The 14,815-nt window shown below is 45.0% G+C and overlaps 1 protein-coding gene across 1 annotated transcript in view; it reads right to left on the reverse strand.

Annotated features, from left to right (window-relative positions):
- Positions 1 to 14,815, reverse strand: part of BRINP3 (BMP/retinoic acid inducible neural specific 3) — a 440,239-nt gene that overhangs the window by 94,654 nt on the left and 330,770 nt on the right. The window contains exon 6 of the mRNA XM_084848196.1: positions 7,392 to 7,628. Within this exon, the coding sequence (XP_084704322.1) occupies positions 7,392 to 7,628 (237 nt within the window). The remainder of the gene's footprint in view (positions 1 to 7,391; positions 7,629 to 14,815) is intronic.

The following is a 14,815-nucleotide window of genomic DNA, read 5'->3' on the forward strand; positions in this document are numbered from 1 at the left end:
CAGACCTTCATTCAGCAGGGGATTGGTGTGGACTAACAATGATTACTTCTGGCAGTCAAATTCCACTCATCTGGATCTTTCCTTGTTTCCCAATGTGATCACCTTGTGAAGTCTTTACGACTCTCATTACGTTCTACATCCTTATAGATAACAGATCTCAAGTTACAATGGACACCCCTTTTCATGCAGATAAAAGGAGGTTCATTGACAAGACTGTCAAGTTCCAGTACGAGGGGGAGGGGGGAAAGCACTGGAGGGAGTAGCACACCATAAAGGGGGAGGCAGAAGACAGATTGAGATCTACTGGTAAATTTCATGGTGATTTGCAGCAGTTCGTCAAGGGATTCTGACTTCCAGGCGTCTAATAATAACAATAAGCCCCTCCCCTGTCCCCAAATATAGTTGCTGAAAAAGAATGCTGGGTGGTGGGGGAAGACAGGACTGGATTTTTGTGTGAAAGGGCTTGTGAGCTTGGTCCAGTATACTGATCACAAATTCCTGGGCATGTGCTCAGAGGACCCCTGTTCCTTAACTCCTAATGTATGTTTGCCTGTTTGAACCACTATTTTTTGCTCCTGGTTGGTGGATCTCAGGGTTCTATTAAAAAAAAAGTAGATCCCACAAGCCTGACCTCTGCCCTCCCCCTGCTCTAGAGGCCATGGGACTCTGGGATAAGTTTTCACTTTGCACAGGAAAGGAGAGGTGCCAGCCAAACTGGTCTCATGGGTCGCTTCCTGTCTGGTATTCATCCCTATCTCACTCATGTAAGAGTGAAAACAAGGCTTAGAAGTATTTTTGTATATTCACTCCACAGTACCTCTGGGCCTGGAACACATGTCTCTCCCTTCTCCAAAAGCCTCAGTGGCCCTGGATAAAAGTGCTCTTCAAGTACTTGAAAGGTTGTCACAGAGAGGAAGACCAGGATCTCTTCTCAATCATCCCAGGGTGCAGGACACGGAATCATGGGCTCAAGGTACAGGAAGCCAGATTCCGGCTGAACATCAGGAAAAATGTCCTGACTGTTAGAGCAATATGACAATGGAACCCATTACCTAGGGAGGTGGTGGGCTCTCCCACATTGGAGGCGTTCAGGACGAGACTGGACAGCCATCTGTCAGGGATGCTTTGACTTGGATTCCTGCACTGAGCAGGGGGTTGGTCTCGAGGGTCTTATAGGCCCCTTCCAACCCTACTATTCTATGATTCTATGAAATGTTATCCCCCCTTACAACTCCATATGCTGCTCATGGGAACTTCCGCTAAGTGCTTCCATTACATAATTTGCCAAGCAATCAGCCCTTCCTATTAGAGCAAGGGTGTTGAAGTTCTTTCAGCCTGAGAGCCAAATTCCATTTCGGAGAAGCTGTCAGGGGCCACAAAGGCAAAAAAGGGCCAATTAACAGCCACCAGAATGCTGATATTAGCAAACTAGAAAAAAAAAAAACACCGAAAATGATTGGATTATCAAATTATGGGAAATAATATGTATGGTTAAGTTAACTAACATAGTAAGGGTTAGGGAGGGAAGACAACAAAATAATAGATTTATAGAAAAGTGGTCCTTATTTGTAACGTGCTGTAGCAAGAATCAAGAGAATGTGCAGTGTTTTGTGTTAGTGGGAACCTTGTGATATTTGCTGGTTTTGTTGGTAAATGTGATCATGCTCTCTATTGCTTGAATTGTTGATAATACTTGGTCTTATTATTTGTTTCTATACTTCTATATATTTCTGTCAGCTTTGTAAAAATAAAAAATAAAAATAAAGAAGGAGTGAGGCGAAAAATACCAGCCTATTTTAGTTCAGTGCTCTTATTTCTGGCCTTAGTATGGGGCATTTCAAACATTTAGAATGCAGGAAGGGGAGCTTCACAAAAGCCAGGGAACCACAAAAACGATATGTCTTCAGGGGAAAGGGGAACGCCAGAGGGCCAGATTTGGTGCACAGGCCTGAGGTTCTGCTTTAGAGTTTCAGATCCTGTATGGAAGCTGCTCAATGGAAGACTTTGCTTCCCATCCCTCTAACATATCCCTGCCTTCTACATCTATTTAAGGTGCAACCTATGCATTTTACACAGAAAAAGTCCTACAACTCTCACCAGTCCCCAGCCAGCATGGACTTGTAGGACTTCTTGTCTAAACATGCACAGGATCCATTAGACTCTGCCACATTCTTGTTTTTTGTGTAGGAGCTGGTTCCTCCACCCTAGTCCCACATCTAAATCTCATGGCAGCCGACAACCTAGGGGCTCACAAGACCACCCAAGAAAATTCACGAGCCTTACCAAAATTCTTTTGTTCACTAACCTTTATTTAAAATCTAGTTTTAAGCAACATGTTGGTCACAGTCTAAATTTAACCCAGCCTAGGCCAAAATATTTTTCTGCCTCACTACTCCTGCTTCTATGTCGACATGCTAGGGGCTTTCTTGGCCTCCCTGGAGCACTACACTTTCTGCACTCCTTTGTGAGCAATGGTTCCTGACCAGCAGAAAGCCACAAATCAAGGCAGAAGTGAAAGAAATGCCAGTGAAAACATAACTGTCTTCAGAGAGGAATGGCTAAGCGTTTGCCATTTGGCTTCATCCTTGTTCTTGAGTCACTAATATCACAGTATCCTTCAAAAGAAGAATGTATGGAGCGGGAGAAACATACGTATTGTTAATGGCAAGATAGTGCTTGCACAGATGTTCCATATTGTAAGTGAAGTCTGATAAACTTAGGGATGTCAGAGAATTCCGCGACAGATCTCGGTGAGGCCAAATGCCAGTGCATTCGGCTCCCCAAAACCCGTCGCGGAATGAAGCCCCCGCCCCCCCCAACCCATTAAAGGCGCACGGGACAAAGTCCCCGCCATTCCCACCCCACGAAAGGCACATGAAATGGAGCACTTACCTGCTCCCATCCGCGCTGCTTTACAAATGGCAGCCGTCCTGTGGCCACCATTCGCTTCCTCCTCTTCATAGCCATGATAGGCTACGTAAATACTTACATAGCCTATCACGGCTAACGCAGGGACGCCATTTGCGTCCCTGCAGAGGCCATGATAGGCTACATAAATACTTACGAAAATACTTACGTAGCCTATCATGGCGGGGGGGGGGGAACCCAGCGTACTCAAATGGCGGCAGCTACCGCCATATGCATATGCTGGGGTTTTTTTCCCCCCTGCCGTGATAGGCTACGTAAGTATTTACATAGCCTATCATGGCAGGGGGGGGAAAAACCCAGCGTACACAAATGGCGGCGCCTACCGCCATTTGCGTATGCTGGGGGTTTTCCCCCTGCCATGATAGGCTACGTAAATATTTACATAGCCTGTCACAGCTCAATACAGGGATGCAAATGGCGGCAGCTACAACAGCCACCATTTGCGTCCCTGCAGGGCTGCCCAGTGGCTGGATGTCCAGCTGCGGGTGGCCGGAGCCGGCCGGCAGCTCCGCGGCTTGGCTGCAGAGCAGAGCCAGCTGAGCAGGATTCCGAGGGAAGGGATGGAGCACCTCCCCCCCATCAAGGATTCTGGGGGCAGGGACAGAGCGCCTCCCCCCCACCGCGGATTGCCCGGCGCGGAGCCAGGTAGGTGTTTCGTACATCCCTAGATAAACTGAAAGCAAATAAAGCACTGGGCCCAGATGGTATCCATCCTAGAGTTCTCTGTGAACTCAAACATGAAATTGCTGATCTTCTAACCAAAATATGCAACACGTCCCTAAGATCAGCCTCTCACCAGAGGATTGGAAGATGGCCAATGTAACACCAATATTCAAAAAGGGATCCAGGGGGGATCTGGGATATTACAAGCTGGTTAGCTTAACACCTGTTCTGGGTAAATTGGTTGAAGGCATTATTAAAGATAAAATTACTAAGCATATTAGAAGGACAAGCCCTGCTGAAAAAGAATCAACATGGCTTCCGCAAAGGTAAGTCCTGTCTCACTAACTTTTTAGAGTTCTTTGAGAGTGTCAATAAACATGTAGATCGGGTGATCCAGTAGACATTGTTTACTTGGACTTCCAAAAGTCTTTTGACAAAGTTCCTCACCAAAGACTCCTGAGCAAACTTAGCAGTCATAGAATAAGAGGACAGGTCCTCTTATGGATCAGTAGTAACTGGTTAAAGAACAGAAAGCAGAGAGTAGGAATAAATGGTAAATTCTCCCAATGGAGGGAAGTAAATAGTGGGCTCCAACAGGGATCTGTATTAGGACCAATGCTTTTCAACCTGTTCATAAATTATCTGGAATTAGGAGTGAGCAGTGAAGTGGCCGAGTTTGCGGGTGACACCAAATTATTTAGTGTGGTTAAAACAAAAAGGTATTGTGAAGAGCTCCAAAAGAATCTCTCCAAACTGGGAGAATGGGCATTTAAGTGGTAAATGCAGTTCAATGTAAGGAAGTGTAAAGTGATGCATGTTGGGGCAAAAAATCCCTATTTCAAGTATAGCCTGATGGGATCTGAGCTAGTGGTGACCAACCAGGAAAGAGATCTTGGAGTTGTGGTAGATAGCTCAATGAAGATGGCAACCCAGTGTGAGGCTGTGGTAAAAAAGGGAAATGCCATGTTAGGCATAATTAGTAAAAGAATTGAGAATAAAACTGCCAGTATTATACTGCCCCTATACTAATCTATGGTGTGGGCACACTTCAAATACTGTGTACACCTCGGGTCACCACACCTAAAAAAAAGATATTGTAGAGCTGAAACAAGTGCAGAAAAGGACAACTAAAATGTTCAAGGGGCTGGACCATCTCCCCTATGAGAGGAGGTTACAACAGCTGGGATTGTTTAGCTTGGAAAAAAGGAGGGTAAGGGGAGACATGATTGAGTTCTACAACATTATGTATGGTATGGAGAATGTGGATAGGGAGACATTTTTCTCCCTCTCTCGAAATGTTAGGACCCGGGGGCATCCTATGAAGCTGATTGGTGGGAGATTCAGGACAGATAAAATGAAGTTCTTCTTCACATAGTGCATAGTTAAACTATGGAATTTGCTACCACAGGATGTAGTGATGGACACCAATTTGGATGGCTTTAAAGGGGCTTTGGACAAATTCCTGGAGGAAAAGGCTATTAGTGGTTACTAGTCTTGATGGCTATGTGCTACCTCCAGAACCAGAGGAAGTGAGCCTATGTACACCAGTTGCTGGAGAACATGGGCGGGAGGGTGCTGTTGCACTCATGCCCTGCTTGTGGGTTCCTGGCCAACAGCTGGTTGGCCACTGTGTGAACAGAATGCTGGACTAGACAGACCCTTGGTCTGATCCAGCAGAGCTCTTCTTATGTTCTTAATTTATGGGTTTTCTCAGTATAAAAGTCTATGAAACAGAGCAGAGGAGTTCCAGTTGTAGATGCTGTCCCAGAGCATTGTACCTGCACAAGAGACCGCAAGTCCAATGTGAAATTGTCCACACAGAGGAAGCTTGTGAAGTTGAGGCTTGTTCCCACATCCAATTGTATGCACCAACTTACAGAAGAAGTCAATGATACCAATGCACATGTATCATATCAGTCATAATAGTCATACATCATGTATGTCATATAAGTCAACGGAACTCTGGTGTACTGCCATTTTGACTAAGGATAGTCTTCCTTAAGAACTATATAGCCAATCTTCACAGACAGACAGACAGACAGACAATATGAAATATAATGGGCAGAATCCAATGGGGCAATCCTGCCTCCACCAATTCTCTTCTGCCCCAGTAACTGCAACTGCACTGTGCAAGCAGCCCCCACCACTTGCAGAATGGTGCTTCTGTGCTTCCAGGGCAACCCCAAACAAGCAGAAACACTTGTTTCTGGAAGGAGGCAGGTCAGTAGAGGTCACATAAGGGAGGTCTGCTGATCTGCCTCCTTCCAGAAACAAGCATTTCCACTCATTTCAGAGCTTCTCATGGGAAGTGCCCAATCTCCCTTGTGTAAGCAGTGGGTCCCACTTGTGCAGCACAGTCAGCAGGGCCCACTGCTTACACCATCAGCAGGGTGGAAAACAATCATGGGGGCATAAGCACCCCATTGGATATTGCCCAATATCAGAAGAAATAATTTCACTTCCTAAATATTATTGATTCTCAGTGCTGTACAGGTCAATTAAATGAGGCCAATTAGTTAAGTGTATTGTAGATTGTGGGTAAGAGGTCCCAAGTCCAATGTAAAATTGTCCACACAGAGGAGGCTTGTGACCTTGAGGCTTGTTCCCACATCCACCACCAAATGTAGCACCTCCGTGTCTATGTGCAGTGTACATTGGCCCTAAGTATAGAGTTTTTTATGGGATTTAAACACCCATACCAAAAGTACCCAACAATACACAAAATATTATGCTATTGTCTCTCACTTTGGGGTTATGCATTCCCCCATCTGCACCTCTGCACTTCCTGCCATCCCAGCCCTCAGCTCTCACATTTCCTACCAAGCATTTCCCCTTATTTTGATTCTTCTTGCACCTTCAGCATATCTTCCCATCTCTCTTCCTGTATCTCCACATTCCTCATGTCTGCCTAGTTCTTCTTATTTTCCCCACCATGTGGTCAGGCAAAGAAAATGCTGAACAGAAGAAGTATGGAAGTTGTTCTTGAAATGTCTGTATTCCCCATTGTGCAAGAAATCCAATTAACGAACTGTATTTCCCAGAGTTCCCACCCTCTTGTGATGTCACAGAAAACAGCAATTTCCAGGAGCTCAGGAAGGTTCCAAAGAATGCAGCAGCATAGACTAAGGCCATTTCAAATCAGGCCATATTCTGGATATTCTGGGGTCCACTGAAAATGGATCCAGGATGAGCTGACATCTAATAAATTGACCCAGTTGACATGATCCCTGCAGGCTGCCATGGCTTATTTAAGCCATGCCCATGGCTGCTTGTGATGCATGCCACTAGACATTTTGAATATTCAGGCGATGGCAGATGGTTGTTATGGCTTATCGTGTCGTCCAAACCCGGTAACGGTGGGTTGTTGGCATGGTTAACAAAACACCCACAACCCATGGGCTGTTTTAGGGTTCTGGGTGGTTTGTTAACCATGCCAACAACCCACCCTCCTCAGGTTCCGACAACGTGATAAACCATGGCAGCCACCATGGTTTGAATACTCAGAATGTCTGCCGGCACATTCTGGAACCCACTGTGACATAAATAAGGCACAGTGGACTGTGGCAATCCTGTGAACCAGCCCAATGTGTCAAACACATACGCAAACCTTACCAGGGTTTGTTGCACTACTACATATGACCATCAAGGCATACAATCAATTGAACACTCCTGAGCAGACTTCATTGACATGTATGTGAGTTCGCAAAGGCGTATTCTTGCTCTCACTCTGACCAATACAAGTATTATTATAACATTACTGGACATTCATTAAAATAATTAATTATTTTAAAATATCACACCTGAGTCTTCAAACTCGCTATTGTAAGCATTCCAGGTCTCGCTTATGTGAAGCAGGTTCTCTTCCATAGCTTGAATATCCATATATGGACAGTTGCATTCTGGGAATTTGGGGCCACACTGACACCAACAATCGTTGTCCTTGCAGATAAATTCCCCCTCTGAATTGCAAGCAATGTAGCTCAGAGCTGCCTGCACGAAGCGCTCTTGCAAGTATTCAGGTAGGATAAGCTGAAGACCTTGATGGAGGAGAAAGAAAAGAAAGAAAGAATCCATCTTGCTGTTTGTGATCGTTTCCTCAGAACAACTGTTAGAATCCTATCTATAATAAATATGTATAAAGAACAGTCTTTGAAATATATCCACAGAAGGCATTTGCCCACATTTTTTAAATAGTCTAACTGCCTACATGCCAGTTTTAATCATTTCTGACATACTGACAGGGGAAAAGAAAAAGAACTAGCACTTTTCTGGTTCATTGGTTGGAGGTGATTCTGATGAGTCCCCCACATTTTTTTCAATCATTCTCATTCAATTTGATAGAAAAGAAATTGCTTTTGAAAAGAAATTCAATGGTGAAGAAATTTTGGAGAAATTGTCATGGGCTGAGTTTGGGTTCCTTGGGATCACCTTACTTAGGAGGTGGTCAAGGAGTGAGCACCAGTGCCCTGTTTTTATTGTACAATCATCTCTCTGGCCACCTGGATGTGCAGGCAGCCTGGGATGCTAGCTGTGATTAGGTAAGCGCAAGAACACCATAAAATAAATTATAAAACATCCTGAATGAGGCAGAACAATGGAACCCTCTTTCATGGAGGGAGAAAACTTGCAGGAAACTGGAGGACAGATTTTGGCAGAGCACTAGCTCCACCGCATCCTGGGAGCTGGTCACAACACTGCCCCCACCTGCTTTGTGGTGGATGTAAACTGGGGGCAGCCCTGCCAAGACAGCTGATGTTGTTGCAGCACCGAAACCCCCAAAACCCTTACCAAAAAAGAAAGAAGCTATGCTACAAGCCCTGCCAATGGGTAGTCCTACCTGGGAGAAATGGTTGAGAATTTCTCCTCCCCCTGGAGAAATTCAGTGAAATTGACTCCCAAATTTCTCTGCCCACATGTAAGGTGGAGAATTTCAAGAGGCCATTTGCACACACCTCTAATTCTGACATGGCACACACATCCTTTCTAACTAAGCCTGATAATATATATATTTTTAATAATAGATGCATCAGTAAGTCAGAAACATATTCAGTCTGTTCGCTGTTATCCATATATTATTATTTATTACCTTTCTATACTGCCCAATAGCCAGAGCTCTCTGGGCAGTTTACAAAGATTAAAAACATTAAAACTACAATATACAGAGATTAAAAACCATTTACATAAAAAACACATGAACACACAATATACACAAAGAAACATATATCTAAAACAACTTCAACAACAATAAATAGCCATAACCATATGACATTCCAAGATCGATTAAACACTTATCATATACTGCTGAAAGCCTGGAAGAAGAGAAAGGTCTTAACCTGGGGCCAAAAAGATAACAATGTTGGTTCCAGGCAGGCCTTGTAGGGGGAGATCATTCCATAATTTGGGGGCCACCACCAAAAAGGCCGTCTCCCTTATCGCCAACTTCCAAGCTTCCGTCGGTGTAGCGGCCGGAGTACGGCCTTAGATGTTGAGTGTAGTATAGTATATGGGTAGTTTCTTGTCAGGAGAGGCACTCCATCAGGTATTGTGGTCCCAAGCCATTTAAGGCTTTTTAGGTTAAAACCAGCACCTTGAATTGGGTTCGGAAACATACAGGGAGCCAGTGTAAGTTGGTCAGAGTCAGTCTTATATGTTTGGACCTTCTGGTCCCCATTATCAATCTGGCTGCCACATTTTGCATGAGCTGCAGTTTCTGAACCATCTTCAAAGGCAGCCCCACATAGAGTGCATTGCAGTAATCTAACTTGGAGATTACCAGAGCATAGACAACTGAAGCCAGGTTACCCCTATCCAGATAGGGGTGTAGCTGGGCCACCAACCGAAGTTGGTAGAAGGCACTCTGTGCCACTGAGGCTACCTGAGCCTCAGGTGACAATGATGGCTCAAGGAAAACCCCCAAGCTACGAACCTGCTCCTTCAGGGGGAGTGCAACCCAATCCAGAACAGGTTGAGCACCCTCCATCCGGTTAGAACCACCCACCAACAGCATCTCAGTCTTGTCTGGATTGAGTTTCAGTTTATTAGCCCTCATCCAGTCCATTGTCACAGCCAGGCACCAATTTAGCACATCCACAGCCTTACCTGAAGAAGATGAAAAGGAGAAACAGAACTGCATGTCATCGGCATACTGATGACAATGCACCCCAAAATACTGGATGACTGCACTCAAATGGTTTCATGTAGATGTTAAATAGCATCCAGGATAGAACTGACCCCTGTGGCACTCCATAGTGGAGAATCCACGGGGCCGAGCAATATTCCCCAAGCACCACCTTCTGGAGCTGACCATCCAAGTAGGAGCGAAACTACTGCAATGCAGTGCCTCCCACTCCCAGCTCAGACAATCGTCCCAGAAGGATACCATGGTCAATGGTATTGGAAAGCTGCTGAGAGATCTATCTAACAGAGAGAGAGATCTAACATTCAGCATGCTTTTATGTTCTCCTCTTCAAAGGGATGCTTTATAACATCAACAAACCTTATCTAACAAGACAGAGAATCCTGGCATGCCTTAACCTTGCATTGCTGACAACGGTGCAGTGAGAGTCAGAGTCAGGTCACACACAGTAACCTTGAAGCTCCCACCTTTGTACTGTTGTTGACATAACAACCATGTTTTAGCTTACAGCATCATTTGTTCCAGGATGAAACAGTATGATGCAAAGAGACCCTCCTTATCCAGAGGCTCTTTTTCTCATATTCAGCTTGCTTACATTGCAGATTAATTTCATTTTCACAGCAAGTCACGTGAAGATCACCTTCTCCCACATAACAGGATGGGAGCTGCTTTCCCTGGATGCAATCCCATGATGTTGGGGAGTATGTGCAAATGATGGTGATGGTGGTGGTGGTGGAGATGAGGAGGAGGAGGAGGAGGAGGAGGAGAAGAAGAAGAAGAAGAAGAAGAAGAAGAAGAAGAAGAAGAAGAAGAAGAAAAGAAGAAGAAGAAGAAGAAGAAGAAGAAGAAGAAGAAGAAGAAATCCCATCTTTTCCCCTCTTGCAAGGAACCTAAGGTGGCTTACATGGTTCTCTCTAGGGATGGACAAAAGGGACTTACCTTGTCCCGCAGCTTGCTTCACGGTGGGGGGGAGGCGCTTCGCTTGTCCCCCCAAAGTTCAGGCAAGGGGGGGGAGGCGCCCCACCTCGCCCGGCCGAAATTCAGGCCGGGGAGAAGCGCCCCGTCTCCCCAGCCGTGAAAGAAAAAGTGAAAAAAAAAACAACGTGATAGGCTACGTAAAGATTAACGTAGCCTATCACGGCTAGATTTCCAAAGTCAGCCATGATAGGCTACGTAAATCATCACGTAGCCTATCACGGGTGACTTTGGGGGGAAAAAAAAAGCGCATACGCAAATGGTGACGGCCCATGGGCGCCGCCATTTGCGTTCCTTATTTTGGCACGTCTAGTCTACGTAAAGATTTACGTAGACTACGGCGAAAATAAGGGAACGCTATTTGCGTTGCCCTTATTTTCGCCGTAGTCTACGTAAATCTTTACGTAGACTAGACGTGCCAAAATAAGGAACGCAAATGGCGGCGCCCATGGGCCGCCGCCATTTGCATACGTGCTTTCCCCCCCAAAAAAAATCACCCGTGATAGGCTACGTAACGATTTACGTAGCCTATCACGGCTGACTTTGGAAATCTAGCCGTGATAGGCTACGTAAATCGTCACGTAGCCTATCACGGGTGTGTGGTTTTTGTTTTTTGTTTACTTTTTTATTTTGTAATGGCGGCGGCAGCCAGTTGGGAGACTGGCTGCCGCCCCCGCCCCTGCCGAACCACCGCCAAACCGCCGTCGGGACCCGCCGCCGAGAGGGACATTCGGCCACGGTAAGTCCCATCCTGGGCGGGGGCAGGGGGCCAGCGGAGAATTTCCCCAACACTTTCGGGGGGCCGAATGCGTCGGCCCTCGGCCTCCCGAAGATTCGTGGAGAAATTCTCCGCCATCCCTAGTTCTCTCCATTTTATCCTCACTACAACCCTGTGGGGTATGTGAGGCTGAGAGTCAGTGACTGTCCCAAGTCACCCAGTGAGCTTCATGGCTGAGTGGGGAGTATTATTATTATTATTGTTATTATTATTATTATTATTATTATTATTATTATATTTATATCCTGTCTTTTTCCCAATACTGGGACTGAAGGCGGCCTTACAACGTTAAAACTGCTACAATTAAAACCTATAAATAGAAATATAAATACAACTATATAAAAGTTAAAAATATAATTAAATCATCAATATTAAAATTGTAAAGATATTAAAACATTAAAAGACAACCAGAACAACAAAAATGGTATCCATACATCGCATTTTCCCAGGTCCAGACTAGTTATCCCCAAAGGCCTGCTGGAACAAAAAAGTTTTTGCATGCCTGCGAAAACAAATCAAGGAGGGTGCCACTCTCACCTCCCTGGGAAGGGAGTTCCAGAGCCTTGGGGCAGCCACTGAGAAGGCCCTCTCCCATGTTCCCACCAGGCATGCCTGTGATGATGGCGGGATGGCGAGAAGGGCTTCCCCTGAAGATCTCAGGGCCCGAGTAGGCTCATAAGGGAGAATACGGTCTTTCAGATAACCTGGACCCTAGCCATATAGGGCTTTATAGGACATAACCAGCACCTTGAATTGTGCCCGGAAACAGACTGGGAGCCAGTGAAGCTGTTTTAACAGGGGAGTTGTATGCTCCCTGTAACCAGCTCCAGTCAGCAGTCTGGCCACAGCTCTTTGAACCAGCTGAAGTTTCTGAACATTCTTCTGAGCCTCTGAGGCAGCCCCATGTAGAGTGTGTTACAGTAATCCAAACAGGATGTAACTAAGGCATGTGCATGTGACTAGAACCCAGATCTCCGGAATCCCACTCCAACACTCTAAGCACTACACCACACTGGTTCTTATCATCATCATCATCATCATCATCCCAAAAATATGTGGATGGGACATCCTGCTTCCCAGTGGGGTGCTGACAATGTAGGAACGACCCATAGAATTGATGCCATCTACACATTTGTTTGATTCGTGTGTATGAATCAAAGAAATTCATTCCAGACTTCACCCCCTTCTCAGACTCCCACAAAATCCCTAGCAGTCTGCAAATATATTGGGAGCAGCAGTGCAGGAAAACACACTGCAGAAAGGCAGCAAACTGAACAGGAGGGAAATCAGTCCAATCAAGTATATAGTCTGAGTTGGCAGGTGTCATCTTCCTAGATCATCACATCAAGATCTTCGTAATACACTGCAGGTGTGTAAAATGAATGACAGTCACATTTACAAGCCACTTATGTCCAGGTACCTAGCTTTTACGTAGGGCTGTATCAGATATTCATTTTGATCAGGATTTACCCAGTTTGTACCTTCTGGACCAAACACTGACTCAGACACAATCTACAGTCGAATTTCCTACATTTCCAAGCTTGCAATGTGATTTGTGGACCAAAAAAATGTGTTTGACAGCATGTGTACATTTGAAAAATATGCATGAAAAAATGTGTACTTCTGAAGAATGTGCACAAATATGCTTTAATTAATGGAAGAAGAATGCATACTTTTCAAAGATATGCACAACTGATGTGTACATTTGGAAAAAAATATGCATGGAAACAGATTTTCATGCAAAAAGGGAAAAAAAAACAAGCCTAGGGACTTGAGCTTCGAGTTGGAATTTAGAGAACTTCGATGAGCTTGATGTTTGCTGATTTGAACATCCCTATTTTTAAGCTGCTTTAATGACATTTAGTTATGTCAGTTTCCTCCCTCCCCACCCAAAATCTGGGGTCAATATAGTCTAAGGGGGAGGGGGAGGTGAATTCCACCCATTACTTCCTCTGTTTTTTATTTGCCCCACCTACTGCAGTATCTTTTCCCTGGGTTCATTGGAAGCTTAGCTATGGTTCCTCAGGATTCACGCATGTGGTCCTGTCCTCTTGGGATGGTACCACAAAATGTCTGAATGCTCTTTCAGATGCATCAAAAGCCCATAGATATGGAAAACCAGCATTTCAGAGAGGCTAGAAATATCTTCCCTGATCTACTAGCTTTCCATACCGACGGTGTGTTTGCTGCAAAGCAGGGACATTGCTAAGCACTTAAAAGATGCAGGCAGGGCCCAGGCCCATAGGACACAAATCTGCATAAAACTTACATATGGAAATGTATACATATATATGCAAATTTAGAAATAATGAATACAACGCATTTAAACTTCACAAAACATAAAGCTGGCCAATTATTTTCTCACCCAAATCAACTTAAATAAAATAACTTCTTCAATTAATTTGCACCTCATTGCACTCTTTGTAAACAGCCCAGAGAGCTTTGGCTATTGGGAGGTATAGAAATGCAATAAATGTAATACATGACATGAAATGAATGAAATCAGTAGTTCATCTTCAATTGCAATTAATTTACAATCTCTCACTGTCCCCTCCCTCACTTCGATTGCCCACCATGACCACCTCACTTCTCTCTTTTCCTCCTGGAGGGAAATTGCCCCCACCTCATGCAATTAAGCTTAAATGAAAAGCTTCCACTGGCACCACTGGAAGTCCCCCCGCCAGTTTAATTGCCATGCTGGGTGGGCAGGAGATTGGGGTTAGGGGTTGTTCCAATACGTGGGGAGGGAAGAGTTAATGTTTCCATCCCCAGCTGCAATTCCCCTTGAAAATCACTGTCTATATGACAATTAAACTAAGAACGAAATCTTCCATTGGCATCAATGGACACTAAGGGCTCTGGGAAACACGTCTGGGATCCTGGGAAATAGATTCCCAGGGCTCCATATTTCTCCAGAGCCCCGAGAAACTTCAATACGCCTGCTTTGAAGGCAGCATTCAAGGATGTGATCAGATACCTGCACTCTGAAGTGGCACTTTTTTCCTGCTTCTGAATTGCCTCTTTAGATATGGCTGATCCAAATGTCTGTCGCAACTGAACTTTTGGAGATTACACAGAGCTGGGGGAAGCCTTTCCGGTAGGGGGTACTAAACAAGCTTACAGTAATGCGAGATAGTGTGAGGGATTTGTATCCAGGTTTGGGGGGGGGGGGTTAAAGGTAAAAGCCACTCTGAGCAGCTAGGAAGGGTGGCTGCTGTCATATGTTTTCAAAACAGGGCCAGAATGCCTCTGGAAGTGATGATAAACAATGCCATAGCATTCTTTCTAGAGGCACCATACGATTCCCCACCACTACCTGAAAGTCAGATTCCCTG

This window comes from Heloderma suspectum, chromosome 4 (genome assembly GCF_057233095.1).
Source record: "Heloderma suspectum isolate Gila_16-S chromosome 4, 16-S_ref, whole genome shotgun sequence".
NCBI lineage: Eukaryota > Metazoa > Chordata > Lepidosauria > Squamata > Helodermatidae > Heloderma > Heloderma suspectum.